At 42.7% G+C, this 15,596-nt stretch overlaps 1 protein-coding gene across 2 annotated transcripts in view; it reads right to left on the minus strand.

The window, feature by feature from the left end:
* The window catches only part of PIGL (phosphatidylinositol glycan anchor biosynthesis class L), a 111,130-nt gene that overhangs the window by 5,106 nt on the left and 90,428 nt on the right, over nucleotides 1-15,596 (minus strand). The window contains exon 7 of one of the 2 annotated variants that reach the window (XM_032280202.1): nucleotides 6,792-8,089. The exons of the other annotated variant lie outside the window; for it this stretch is intronic. Coding sequence (XP_032136093.1) covers nucleotides 7,991-8,089 — 99 coding nt within the window. The 3' untranslated portion in view covers nucleotides 6,792-7,990. Of the gene's footprint in view, nucleotides 1-6,791; nucleotides 8,090-15,596 lie in introns of those variants that run through there. 2 annotated transcript variants of the gene reach the window in all.

Here is a 15,596-nt window from a genome sequence, read left to right on the forward strand (position 1 = left end):
TAGAATAGCATAATGTTGGGTGTAGTTTATTTAGCTATTCTTTTTTTCATGGAAATTATGGTTGTTTCCAGTTTTTTGCTATTACCAAGAGTGTTGACAGTGAACAACCTTGTACATACCTCTTTATACATACATATGTGTATTATTTGAGCATACAGAAGTGGGATTGCTGAGCTGAAGGATATGCATTTTTAATTTAATTTTATTTTTTGAAACAGAATTTCTCTCTTGTTGCCTAGGCTGGAGTGCAATGGCATGATCTCTGAAACCTCCACCTCCCAAGTTCAAGCGATTCTCCTGCCTTAGCCTCCCAAGTAGCTGGGACTACAGGCGCCTGCCACCATGCCCAGCTGTTTTTGTATTTTAAGTAGAGACAGGGTTTCACAATGTTGGCCATGCTGGTCTCGAAATCCTGACCTCAGGTGATCCACCTGTCTCGGCCTCCCAAAGTGCTGGGATTACAGGCTTGAGCCACCACTCCTGGACACTTGTACTCTCAGCACTTTGGGAGGCCAAGGAGAGTGGATCATGAGGTTAGGAGATCGAGACCATCCTGGCCAACATGGTGAAAACCCATCTCTACTAAAAATAGAAAAATTAGCCGGGCGTGGTGGCAGGCGTCTTGTAATCCCAGCTACCTGGGAGACTGAGGCAGGAGAATCATTTGAACCCAGGAGGTGGAGGCTGCAATGATCCAAAATCACCTACTGCACTCCAGTCTGGGCTACAGAGACTGACAAAATAAATAAATAAATAAATAGCCAGGTGTGATGGCACACTCCTGTAGTCCTAGCTACTTGGGAGGCTGAGGTGGAAGGATCACTTGAGCCTACGAGTTCTAGGTTACAGTGAACTATGATCACACCACTGTACTCCAGCCTGGGTGACAAGGGAGGACCCTATGTTAAAAATATTTTTAATATATAAAATTTGTTTTAAAAGGAAGAAATCAGGCCGGGCACGGTGGCTCACGCCTGTAATCCCAGCACTTTGGGAGGCTGAGGCGGGTGGATAACGAGGTCAAGAGATCGAGACCATCTTGATCAACATGGTGAAACCCCATCTCTACTAAAACTACAAAAAATTAGCTGGGCATGGTGGCGCGTGCCTGTATTCCCAGCTACTCAGGAGGCTGAGGCAGGAGAATTGCTTGAACCCAGGAGGCGGAGGTTGCAGTGAGCTGAGATCACGCCATTACACTCCAGCCTGGGTAACAAGAGCGAAACTCCGTTTCCAAAAAAAAAAAAGGAAGAAATCTTGTACCATTAGCAGCCACCCCCACTCCCCACTCCCTCCAGCCTCTGGCAACTACTAATCTGTTTTCCATCTCAAAATGCATCTATTTTAAACATTTCATATGAATAGAATTCTACATAGGTGAGCTTCTGTGTCTGGCTTTTTGCACTTAGCATAATGCTGTTGAGGCCGGGTGCGGTGGCTCACACCTGTAATCCCAGCACTTTGGGAGGCCGAGGAGGATGGATTGCTTGAGGTCAGGAGTTCAAGACCAGCCTGGCCAACATGGTGAAACCCCATCTCTGCTAAAAATACAAAAATTAGCCAGGTGTGCTGGCATGTGCTTATAATCCCAGATATTTGGCAGGCTGAGGCAGGAGAATCGCTGCCTAGGAGGCGGAGGTTGCAGTGAGCTGAGATTTTGCCACTGCACTCCAGCCTGGGCAACAAGAGCAAAACTCCTTCTCAAAAAATGAAAAAAAAAAAAAAAAAAAAAAAATGCTGTTGAAGTTCATGTGCCTTATAGCATGCATCAGGACTTTGTTCCTTTTTATAGCTAATGATAAAATGTAGTATTTTGTTTATTCACCAGTTGATAGATAGACATTTGAGTTGTTTCTACTTTGAGGATATTATGAATAATATTGCTATGAATACTCATTTACAAGGTTTTGTCTGAATGTTTTCTGTTCTATGGGATCTGTACCTACGACTGGAACTGCTGAGTCATATGGTAAATCCTTGTTAAAATTACTAAGGAATCATCAAAGGGTTTTCCATAGCAGCGGCATCATTTCCTTTCCCACCAACGATGTATGAGGATTCCAATTTTTTCACATCCTCACCAATACTTATTTTCTATTATTTTTTTGAACAGGGTCTGGTTCTGTCGCCCAGGCTGGAGTGTAGTGGCAAAATGCAACCTCTGTCTCCCATGCTCAAGCCATTTTCCCACCTCCATCTCCCTGGCTAATTTTTGTATATTTAGTTCACTATATTGCCAAGGCTGGTCTTGAACTCCTGACCTCAAACCATATAATCTTTTTTGTTTTTCATCCTTTTTCACTTTTGTGGTCATATATCCATATGCTCCCAATAACTGCACTTTTATTTTTTCTTTTCCTGAATTAGACTTGCTGTATATTGGCTTATTTCATTTTTCAAAGAAAAGTTATCCTTTCCACTATTTTTTGGTTTCACTGATTTAATCTAATCCTTTATCTCTGTTAAGTCCCTCTTGCTATTGGTTTCTATTTTTGATTTTCTCAAATTGAATCATGTAGTTCACTCATTTTCAATCTTTTAAAAATTTAAGCATTTAAGACTACAAATTACCTAAATTACACTCACATGAAGTATAATTTTTATTACTTTCTAGATAATTTGCAATACCAATTTTAATTTCCTCTTTCATCTAGGGGTTATTTAGGAAGGGGCCTCTTGATTTCCGAGTAGTGTTGTTGATACCCCTCCTTAGTAATTTTATTATTTACATGCATGTTATTTAATTATGATCAAAGAAAGTGGCAGCCGGGCATGGTGGCTCACGCCTATAATCTCAGCACTTTGGAAAGCTAAGGCCTGTGGATCACCTGAGGTCAGGAGTTCGAGACCAGCCTGAACAACATGGAGAAACCCCATCTCTACTAAAAATACAAAATTAGCCGGGCACGGTGGCAGATGCCTGTAATCCCAGCTACTTGGGAGGCTGAGGCAGAAGAATCGCTTGAACCCAAGAGCCAGAGGTTGTGATGAGCCAACATTGTGCCATTGCACTCCAGCCTGGGCAACAAGAGTGAGACTCAAAAAAAAAAAAAAAATCGTAGGCTGTTAAATCTCTACATTAAGGAATTTATTAGGGAATTCTCTGCTGGGTGCAGTGGCTTATGCCTGTAATCCCAGCGTTTTGGGAGGCCAAAGTGGTCAACATAGCAAGATCCTGTCTCATTAAAACAAGCAAACAAACAAATGTGGTGGCTCATGTCTGTAATCCTAGTACTTTGGGATGCCAAGGTGGGCAGATCATCTGAGATCAGGAGTTTGAGACCAGCCTGGCCCACATGGTGAAATCCTGTCTCTACTAAAAATACAAAAATGAGCCGGGCATGGTGGCACACATCTGTAATTACAGCTACTTGGGAGGCTAAGGCAGGAGAATCGCTTGAACCCGGGAGGCAACCAGTGAGTGGAGATTGCACCACTGTACTCCAGCCTGGGCAACGGAGTGAGGCTCCATCTGAAACAAAAAAAAACAAAAGAACAAGGGTGGTGGCACATGCCTGTAGTCCCAACTACTTGGGAGACTGAGGCAGAGAGTTCCTCAAGCCCAGGAGTTTGAGGCTGCAGTGAGCTGTGATCACGCCATTGCATTCCAAGCCTGGATGACAGAGCAAGACCCTGTCTCAAATAAATAAATAAATAAATGGATATCAGTGGCCAATAAACAGTTGGCTTTTGTAAATGTTCTAAAACATAAGTGAATGTTTGCTTTATTCAAATGTTCTATGTTATTATTTTTTTGCTAACTTGATTTTTCAAAATTCTGGAAGAATTTTATCATGGTGTTTTGTTTGGTTTTGTTTTTAAATAAAGGTCTTATATTTCTGGAAGGTTTTGTTCTATATATCTGGCTACTGTAATGCTTGGTGCCTATCATCTCATGGAGTGAACCTGTTAAAATGCCCATCTTCGTCCAGTTTAATGCTTCTTAGTGTCATATTGGGCCTGGCCTGGATTTCTGGTGTTGCTCTTTCCTTCTTTTTGTTCTCCTGCTATATATGGTTCATCCTTTTATTTTTAGCCTTTGTTACTTTTAGATGTAGATAGATTTTGTTTTCTAATACATTGATTTCACAGTCTGTTTTGGTAGGGAAATTCAGTTTATTTATATTTTTTGAAGTAACTCTGATTTTATTCTTTTTGTATTACTTCTATTATATTTATCACATTTTATACTCTTTCCTTTTTTCTTACTTTTGCAGCCTTTTAAGTTTCTCTTTATTTCCTGCTTTCCTCTTTGTTAATTGCAATCCCATGCTTTTCAGTCCTGGAAGTGTTTACCTTCAGTTCCTCACAATCCAGACTGCAGCCCATCACTTGTCTATTTGTCACCCTGCGGCTTTACCCCCAGCCCAGCTTCCCCTTGGCCCCAGAGGAGGCCTTTTTGTTTGTTTTTGTTTTGAGATGGAGTCTCACTCTGTAGTCCAGGCTGAAGTGCAATGGCACCATCTCAGCTCACTGCAACCTCCGCCTCCTGGGTTCAAGTGATTCTTCTGCCTCAGCCTCCCAAGTAGCTGGGATTACAGGCATGCACTACCACGCCTGGCTTACTTTTGTATGTTTAGTAGAGACGGAGTTTCTCGATGTTGGCCAGGCTGGTCTCAAACTCCTGACTTCAAGTGATCTGCCTACCTCAGCCTCCCAAAGTGCTGGGATTACACGCACGAGCCACAAGGTCCGGCCCCCAGAGGAGACCTTCTGAATACTTTAATCTCCCCCTTCTGACTTGGAATTTAGGAATTTCACAGCATATTTGTGCATCTGTTTTAAAAATCAAAGCTGCTTAGGATTTGGCGGGCTCTTTTGGTGTACTGTCTCCTTCAGATTACGGAAGTTCTCCTTTATTAGCCTCCTGCTTTTGCTCCTTCTGCGACTTCCATTATTCATGTTAGCTCTCCTGAAGGTGTTCTCAACTCTCTTTGCCACCCTTATTTCCATTTCTCAGCTTTTTTACCTCTTTGTTCGGTGATATATCTTCTACTTGATATTCCGCATTACTAATTTGGTCACCATGGAGAAGCATGCTTTTTTTCCTGGGCCAGTGCCTGGGCTTTCACTGTTTCTGATAAAGTCTCTTCCATTTAATTGCTACTTCAGTGAGATCTGCCTTTTCCAGGGAATGGGAATCCCCTCCCTCTGTGCCTCCTCAGGTGAGGGTTCCCTTTTTGTACTGTGTCTGGTTGCTCTGCGTTTTTATGTTTCCTTAATGAGTCAGGGCTGCTGAGTAGTGGCCAAGAGGGGAGTTCTGCTCTCTGGGCCGAGGTGAGAACTGGCAAACCATCAGCCCTTGCGGAGGATGGGGTGGGTGGGGAATTGCTTGCAGGTCTCTTTGACATAGGTGTTCCTTCAAGGAACCATGAAATTATGATTTTTGCTCCAGGCTTTGGGGCTGCTGCTGCCTAGTTTGGAAGATTGTTAACCAAACAAGGGCATCTTGCTAAGTGGATGCTTAAGTCTCTGCTCCTCTTATAAGGTTGTTTGTGGCCTGGGGAGGGAGTGTGTTTGCCTGCAGGAAAGACTTTTGATAATTTGCACAAGGACTCTCTTTTCTTGCCAGGACAAGTGTCCACAGGGCTGCATCTGGAGGGTTCTTTTCTCACCAAGGCACTGCTAGTGGCTACGCTAACCGGCCTCCAGGGGCTTCCTTCCCTCCTGCGCTGCTGTTCCTTGGCTCTCTGTTGGTACCAAAGAGAGCCCAGTTCCGGTCTGTCTTCTTTCCAGAATCCAGAGTAGAACCTACAGCCTCAGATGCAGCCACCCTCTCTTTTTTAATTTTTTATGTTTTATTTATTTAATTAATTAATCTAGTTATTTTTTGAGACGGAGTCTCGCTCTGTTGCCTGGGCTGGAGTGCAGTGGCGCGATCTCAGCTCACTGCAACCTCCACCTCCTGGGTTCGAGCGAATCTCCTGCCTCAGCCTCCCGAGTAGCTGGGATTACAGGCATGCACCACCATTCCCAGCTAATTTTTGTATTTTTAGTAGTGCTGGGGTTTCACCATGTTGGCCAGGCTGGTCTTGAACTCCAGACCTCAGGTGATTCACCCACCTCAACCTCCCAAGGTGCTGGGGTTACAGGTATGAGCTACTGCCCCTGGCCTACTTTTACTTAATTCTTTCAAAAAAGTTGGAATGTACAGTAAAACAAAAGAGGCAAGAAATAAGTTTTAAGTCTCACCATCCAGAAGCAAATATTGATAATTTTGTTCATCTTTCTAACCTCTAAGATTCAAATATATATATATATATATATATATATACATACACACACACAGTTTTGCTTTGTCGCCCAGGCCAGAGTGCAGTGGTGCGTTCTCAGCTCACTACAGCCTCTACCTTCTAGGTTCAAGCTATTCTTGCAAGTCGGCCTTCCGAGTAAGTGGGACCACAGGCTTCTGCCACCACACTCAGCTAATTTTTGTATTTTTAGTAGACACAGGGTTTTGCCACATTGGTCAGGCTGGTCTCAAACTCCTAGCCTCAAGTGATCCACCTACCTCGGCCTCCCAAAATGCTGAGATTACAAGTGTGAGCCACTGTACCCAGCCAGTGTGTACATAATTTTGATTTTCTAAGTATGCCTTAAGTCATACAGTGTGCATATTTTAAAAGCTCTTAGCAGAGTTTCTGTTCGGAAAGACTAGGTCAGTGTCTGTCTTCCTAGTAACAGGACAGAGGTCAGCCTGTCTTACCACACTCTAGCCAGTGTTTACTGCTTCTGGTCACACTTTCACATGGAGGCTATTAGGAGCTATTGACAAAGTTTAAGCAGACAAATCACTTAACCAGATTTGCATTTTTGATTTCAACTTCAGGGCCTAATAGCTCTATGAGTCTCATGTGGCCCCTAGGAGGCATTCAAGATACTGGTGACACTAAGAAAAGGGACAAGTTGAGGTGGAGAGCCTGAACAAGCAGGTCTCTAACCTGCAGCTGTGGAGAAATCAATTCAGGGTTTCCTGTGGCAGGTGGAGGGAATACCTACCTGGGAGAGCATGCAGGACTCTTTGATATGCACCTTCATGTATTATCTTGTTCAGGGTTGGGATCCTTATCTCCCATTTGCAGATGAGAGAACTGAGGCAGAGAAAGGTTCAGCACCTTGCCTTTGATTGCACGGCTGGTCATTCTGGCTTCAGTGGCAGGGCTACCAGCCTGTGCTCTCTCCATCACTGAGCTTCCCGGCCTCAGGCCACTTCCCTGGACCATTAGTTGGATTCTCAGAGTAGTTTCCAAGCCAGATCTTTCAGACAGCTTTTGTTTGTAGGACAATTTTAAGACATCAGGTTCTTGAATGTTTTGTGTTAAGTCCCAGATTTCTCTTCCTATTTCCTACTTCTCCAAAAAGACTGAGAGCTGACATATTTGAATGTAAGCTCTTTGAGGCAGAGCCCTTGTAATCGTCTCTGTATAAAACAGTTCCCACCCCAGTGATCTGTACTTAGATGCTTCAATCAACAGCTGTCCTGTTAAATAGGGCAAGTTTTTCTTAGACCCCCATTCTGATAAAAGAAAAATCAAAGAAATTATGATTGACCCAGCTCAACACACACTGTTGCATTGTGTATATGTGTTTTTGGTGAACCCACTTTGGAAACATCAAAAGTCACATCTGTGGAACGTTTTTACAGCACTTTAACAGTCATTTATGATAATAGGGATCTGCCCAGGCACTGGGCTAGGTGTTCCACATGTACTGTGTCATTATGTAAATTGTTTCTCACGAGAACTTGAGAAACTAGCAGGGTAGCTACTATTATCCTTGGGTTGGTTTGTTTTTGGTTCTTTGGGTTTTTTCCCAGGGGAAGAAGCTGGAGTTTGGACAGTCCCTGGCCTACATGGGCTCCCTTTTGCAGAGGCTGCTTTAGCAGGGATCTCCTTTAGCTCAGGCAAATAAGCCAGCACCATGCCAGGTCCCCTGCACTCCTTTGTCTATTTTACCCTTTGTTCCTTGGATCTGAAAACCCTTCAAGGCTTCAGAGGAAGCTCAATGAGTTGATTCTCATGTACCGGGAGAAGAAAATGTAGAGGCGGCGGAACCAGAGGAGCTGGCTGCGGTGGCAGGACATGGCTCTCTAGAAGAATCAAAGAGAACCAGTTATAAAACACTTGCACTGGAGCTGTTTCATTACTATCAGATCTGGCCTCATCTGAAATCCTTCCTCACACTAATATGTTTCATGCTATAGCCTTATCTGTCTTCTTCCTGTAACCCACGAACCTCTCTGAATCGGCCTCATAACACTGCCCCTGTTTTCCCATCTCTTGCTTACTCCCTGTGATTATAATAGACAATGCTCACGGTACTTAGAGCACTCACCATGGGATACCAGAAAACTGGCAGAACAGTCTACATACATCATCTCAATGTTAACCCTATGAGTTAAGTACTATTACTGCTTTTTAAAAAATAAATAGATGAGTGCTAAGTGAGATGCTAGCCAAAAAAAAGAAAGAAAGAAAGAAAAAAATAAATAGATGAGGGAACGCATCAATCTCAAATAGCTAGTAGGTAGTAGAGCTGGCTGAGATTTTAACCCAGGGCCATCTGATTGACTCTAGAGTCCACATTCTTAATCATGTTGCTACTATTTCAAATATACAACACAAACAGGGATGTTTTATGGGAAGCAAGCCAGTACACTATTCCTAAATTCCTCTGAGTTAGGTCATTTGGGGAGATACAATCACTATCAGAAGAAGAAAAAACGGAATGGCACATAGGTATGAGTTTATCTTCCCGCCTTCTAGGGGAAATGTACATTATTTTGTTATTCAGACCTAGTATAGTTTGGTTTTTAAACAGAATAGATTATAGCAACTGACTTCACTAGATATCCATAGAAGGATGTGCCTCTTTATTTCTAAGTACCATAGTTAACTTGCCTCTCTAAGCTAATATCTTCACAAACTTTTATGTAAAGAACCCCTTTTATGCCAGGCACGGTGGCTCATGCCTGTAATCCTAGCACTTATGGAGACTGAGGCAGGTGGATTACCTGAGATCAGGAGTTCAAGACCAGCCTGGCCAACATGGTGAAACCCCATCTCTAAAAAAAAATAAAAACTAGCTGGGCGCAGTGGTGCATGCCTGTAGTCCCAGCTACTCGGGAGGCTGAGGTGGGAGGATTGCTTGAGCCCAGGAGTTCTGGGCTGTAGTGCGCTATGCCGATCAGGTGTCCACACTAAGTTCAGCATCAATATGGTGACCTCGCCAGAGCAGGGGACCACCAGGTTGCCTAAGGAGGGATGAACCCGCCCAGGTCGGAATGAAGCAAGTCAAAACTTCTGTGCTGATCTGTAGTGGAATCGCGCCTGTGAATAGCCACTGCACTCCAGCCTGAGCAACATAGTGAGACCCCATCTCTTATAAAAATAAAAATAATTTAAATAAAATAAATAAATAAAAGTAAAAAATAAAACCATTTTACATTCATTGTCAGAAGCTATATAACTTTAAAGATGTAAACACACCTTTGATAACCAAGCTTTAACTGGTAAAGGGAATTAAGGGAGAACAATCACCATAGAATATCACACAGCATTGTTTCAACAGGAAATTCAACTACAATTTTTTTTTTTTTCTGAGACGGAGTCTCTGTTGCCCAGGCTGTAGTGCAGTGGCGCAATCTCTTGGCTCACTGCAACCTCAGACTCCTGGATTCAGGCAATTCTCCTGCCTCAGCCTCCAGAGCAGCTGCGATTACAGGCACCCACCACCATGCCCAGCTGATTTTTGTACTTTTAGTAGAAACCATGTTGGCCAGGCTGGTCTTGAACTCCTGACCTCAAGTGATACACCCACCTCAGCCTTCTAAAGTGCTGGGATTACAGGCATGAGCCATGGAGCCCGGCCCAACTACAGTTTTTTTTTTTTTTTTTTTTTTGAGATGGAGTCTCGCTCTGTTGCCTAGGCTGGAGTGCAATGACATGATTTCGGCTCACTGCAACCTCCGCCTCCTGGGTTCAAGATATTCTCCTACCTAAGTCTCCAAGTAGCTGGGATTACAGGTGTCCACCACCACACCTGGCTAAATTTTGTATTTTTAGTAGAGACAGGGCTTCACCATGTTGGGCAGGATGGTCTTGATCTCTTGACCTCGTGATCCTCCTGCCTCGACCTCCCAACTACAATTTTTGAAGAAAATTTACCATCAAACAAAATGGATGTATAAACTCGCAGAATGGAATGAAAATTTTGAAGACTGTAATAAAGATAAAATATTTAGAAAAACATTGAGAGAGAACTTTGTAGTCCAAAAATCACACTTGATTTATCTACTTGTAATAGTTATCCAGTTACAAGGATTTCCCTGGCTGGGCGCAGTGGCTCATGCCTGTAATCCCAGCACTTTGGGAGGCCAAGGCAGGCGGATCATGAGGTCAGGAATTCCAGAACAGCCCAGGATGGTGAAACCTCATTTCTACTAAAAAAATACAAAAGATTAGCCAGGCATGGTGGTGCACGCCTGTAATCCTAGCTACTTAGGAAGCTGAGACAGGAGAATTACTTGAACGGGAGAGGCGGAGGTTGCAGTGAGCTGAGATCATGCCACTGCACTCCAGCCTGGGTGACAGAGCAAGACTCCATCTCAAAAAATAAAAAAAAAATTTTTAAGGATTTCCTATATCATGTTGCCTCCGTGGCCATATACTGAGATGCCCTAATATTTCAATGACTTTCAGCATTCATTCAGTAAGATGGATATGTATAGAAATAATTTATTTAGTGTCTCCAAAATTTTATTTATGTGTGTCCAAAATTGTATGTGCAATTTTGTATTCCCGCTTTTTCCCCTCTTTTGTAGCATTTTCACTATGTAGACTTCAAAACTGTGATTTTACTCATTATATAGTACTGTCTCATTCACCTGGTGAATATTAGTTCCTATTTTGGCTGTTATAAATTATTCTAATAAACGTCCTTGCACGTAAATTTCTGAACATATCGTTGCTCATTTCCTAGCATAAAATTATAGAAATATACAGAAAGAGTAGAATTTTTTTAAATTATGAAAATAAAAATTATTGGGTCAGAGTACATATAAATTTATTTATATATATTATATATATTTATATATATATAATTTATAAAAATATATATAAATATATATATATATTTTCCTAGAGACAGGGTCTCACTCTGTTGCCCAGGCTGGAGTGCAGTGGCATAATCATGTCTCACTGCAGTCTCCAGTTCCTGGGCTAAAATGATACTCCTACCTCAGCCTCCCAAGTAGCTGGGACTACAGGTAGGCATTTCCACACCTGGCTAATTTTTTTTTTTTAATTTTTTGTAGAGAAAGTCTTGCTATATTGCCCAGGCTGTCTTGAACTCCTGGCCTCAAGCGATCCTCCTGCCTTGGCCTCCCAAAATGCAAGGATTAGAGGCAGGAGCCACTATAACTCCTAGCCTAATTTTTTCATTTTTTTTTTCTAATTTTTTTCTTTTTAATTTTTTTTGAGACGAAGTTTCACTCTTGAGCCCAGGTTGGAATGCAATGACACAAACTTGTCTCACTGCAACCTCTGCCTCCCGGGTTCAAGTGATTCTCCTGCCTCAGCCTCCCAAAAAGCTGGGATTACAGGGATGTGCCACCATGCCCAGCTAATTTTTATAGTTTTAGTAGAAATGGGGTTTGGCCATGTTGGTCAGGCTAGTCTCAAACTCCTGACCTCAGGTGATCCACCTGCCTCAGCCTCCCAAAGTTCTGGGATTACAGGCGTGAGCCACCATGCCCGGCCTTTATTTTTTAATTTTTAAATATCTTAATAATTGTATAATTATAATAACAATAATTGTAATTATGGTACAATTATTACTATAATAATACAATTATGACTATAATTATACAATAATAATTACTTGTATAATTCACTAAATTTGGCCAGGTGCAGTGGCTACTTGGGAGACTGAGGTCAGAGGATTTCTTGAGTCTGGGAGTTCAAGACTGCTGTGGGTTATGATCACCTCTTTGCACACCAGCCTGGGCAAGAGACAGAATGAGAGCCTATCTGTAAAAATATTTGTAATTATATATATATGTACATATGCAAATATATAAAAAATATATAAAATATGTGTGTGTAAATATATATATATATATATGTTTTTGTTTTTGTTTTTTGAGACGGAGTCTTGCTCTGTTGCCCAGGCTGGAGTGCAGTGGTGCAGTCTTGGCTCACTGCAACCTCTGCCTCCTGGATTCAAGGAATTCTTCTGCCTCAGCCTCCTGAGTAGCTGGGATTACAGGTGCATGCCACCATGCCTGACTAACTTTTATATTTTTAGTACAGACAGGATTTCACCATGTTGGTCAGGCTGGTCTCAAACTCCTAACCTCATGATTCACCCACCTTGGCCTCCCAAAGTGCTGGGATTACAGGCATGAGCCATCACGCCCGGCCTAAATTATATTTTAAAAAATATAGGGGTCACCACAAACGCAGGGAGAGAAACAAGGGAGCAAGACTGAAAATTTGAGCAACGGAAGGCAGGTAAAGAATGGGGGCGGAATGTTAAACAGAAAACATAAAATTAGAGAGTAGAAATGTCCAAATATAGCAGTAATTACAAATAAAAATGGACCAAATATATCCATTATATTTCATTGCAGGACTTACAAAAATCCAACTACATGCCACTTACAGAAAATACAACTAAAAATCACAACAAAAGGCTGAAAATAAAAGGATTAAAGAAAAAGATAAACCATGCAGATACTAACCTAAAGAAAGCTAGTATACAGAGGCCAGTCTCAGCGGCTCACACCTGTAATCCCAGCACTTTGGGAGGCCGAGGTGGGAAGACTGCTTGAGGCCAGGAGTTCAAGACCAGCCTGGGCAATATAGCAAGACTCTTATCTCTAAAAAAAAAAATTTTTTTTTCAGGAGTTTGAGACCAGCCTGGCCAACATGGTGAAACCCTGTCTCTACTAAAAATACAAAAATTAGCTGGGTGTGGTGGCACACATCTGTAATCCTAGCTACTCGGGAGGCTGAGGCAGGAGAATCACTTGAACCCAGGAGGCGGAGGTTCCAGTGAGCAGAAATCACGCCACTGTATTCCAGCCTGGTAACAGAATGAGACTCTGTTTCAAAAAGAAAAGAAAAGAAAGGAAAGCAAGAAAGCTAGTATATGGGCCTGGAGTGGTGGCTCATTTCTATAATACGAGCACTTTGGAAGGCCGAGGTGGGTGGATCATTTGAGCTCAACAATTTGAGACCACCCTGGGTGACACAGCGAAACCCCATCTCTACAAATAATACAAAAAAATTACCCTGGTGCAGTGGCATGTGTCTGTAGTCCCAGCTACTTGGGGAGCTGAGGGGAGAGGACTGCTTGAGCCCAGGAGGTTGAGGCTGCAGTGAGCCGTGTTCATGTCACTGCATTCCAGCTTGGGTGACAGAGCAAGACCCTGTCTCAATTAAGAAAAGAGAAAACTGGTATAGCAACATCAATATTATAATAGAACATATGGCCGGCCGTGGTGGCTCATGCCTGTAATCCCAGCACTTTGGGAGGCCAAGGCAGGCAGATCACAAGGTCAGGAGATCAAGACCATCCTGGCCAACATGGTGAGACTATCTCTACTAAAAGTACAAAAATTAGCTGGGTGTGGTGGCTCACACCTATAATCCTAGCTACTTGGGAGGCTGAGGCAGGAGAATCGCTTGAACCCAAGAGGCAGAGACTGCTGTGAGCTGAGAACGCACCATTGCAGTCCAGCCTGGCAACACAGTGAAACTGTCTCTAATAATAGAACATAAAGTGAAAACCATTACTAAAGAGGGACATTATAAGATAATAAGAGGAATCAGCCAGGTGCAGTGGCTCACGCCTGTAATCCCAACATTTTGGGAGCCCGAGGCAGGTGGATCACTTGAAGTCAGGACTTCGAGACCAGCCTGACCAACATGGTGAAACCCTGGCTCTACTAAAAAAAACACAGAATTAGCCTAGCGTGGTGGCACACACCTGTAACCCAACTACTCAGGAAGCTGAGGCAAGAGAATCGCTTGAACCCAGGAGGCGAAGGTTGCAGTCAGCCGAGATTGCACCATCACAATCCAGCCTGGGCAACAACAGCAAAACTGTCTCAAAAAAAGAAAAAAAAAAAGATAATAAGAGGAATAATCTGCTAACAAGATACAATAGTTTTGGGCCAGGTCACAGTGGCTCATCCCTGTAATCTTATCACTTTGGGAGGCTAAGGCAGGCAGATCGCCAGTCAGGAGTTCAAGACCAGCCTGGCCAACACAGTGAAACCTCCTGTCTGCTAAAAATACAAAAAATTTAGCCAGGCTTGGTGATGCTGGCCTATCTGTAATCCCAGCTACTCAGGAGGCTGAGGCAGGAGAATCGCTTGAACCCAGGAGGCAGAAGTTGCAGTAAGCTGAGATCTCATCACTGTGCTCCAACCTGGGCGAGACTCCATCTCAAAAAAAAAAAAAAAAAAAAATCAGTGCTACAAAACCCATTCACTGACCACAAAGCAATTAAATTATAAATCAAGGACAAAAAGACCACATACATACACACAGCCATGCCATTCTCATTTGTGGTAGTTATGTTCTATAAAGTCACTGAGAACACTGAATTAGTGAATACTGAACCATTGCTTCTAGTGGAAGTACAGGGTTGGGTTCCTCCAAGCCTGTGGACACAATATTTTAATCAATCGATCGATATATAACCTTGTTTTGTGTGTATTTCTGTTTAAAAACTCCAAATGAAATACATATTGTTGATCATCAGCACTGAACTCATGGCCAATGGCACTGTACTGTAACTCATGCTTGAATGAAGCTGATCAAAATAAGGCATATTACAGCCTCTTGTGCTTATGAATGCAAGGCAGCACTTCAGCATCATTCTTGGAGGCTATTTTAAATAGCAAAATCAACAAAACCCACAAAAATGAGAAAAATGGGACATTATATATACCACGGAAAAGTATTTTTCTACTGTAGGAGCACTGAAACGTTTGGAACATGCATATGTGCATCCGGTGACTCACATGTTTCTCCACTCTGCAAGTGTCCACGAATGACCACAAAAGCACTTCGAGCACTGACGTTGGAGTTGCAAATGAATTTTAGTGAGTAGGTGCATTCACAAATATAGAACTACGAGTAATGAAGATGGACACAAATGTTTAGGGCCGGGCGCAGTGGCTCAAGCCTGTAATCCCAGCACTTTGGGAGGCCGAGGCGGGTGGATCACGAGGTCAAGAGATCGAGACCATCCTGGTCAGCATGGTGAAACCCCGTCTCTACTAAAAATACAAAAAATTAGCTGGGCATGGTGGTGTGTGCCTGTAATCCCAGCTACTCAGGAGGCTGAGGCAGGAGAATTGCCTGAACCTAGGAGGCGGAGGTTGCGGTGAGCCGAGATCGTGCCATTGAACTCCAGCCTGGGTAACAAGAGCAAAAACTCCGTCTCAAAAAAAAAAAAAAAAAAATGTTTGTGAGCTCTAAATTATACCCTCAAAGATTAAGGCAGAACTCACAATGGAAACTATAAATTACTTATAATTAAATGACAGTAGAAGAACTTGTCATGTGTAGTTAAAGAAACAC

Source organism: Sapajus apella, unplaced genomic scaffold (genome assembly GCF_009761245.1).
Source record: "Sapajus apella isolate SASKATOON/1434 unplaced genomic scaffold, GSC_monkey_1.0 scaffold12, whole genome shotgun sequence".
NCBI classification, from domain to species: Eukaryota; Metazoa; Chordata; class Mammalia; order Primates; family Cebidae; genus Sapajus; species Sapajus apella.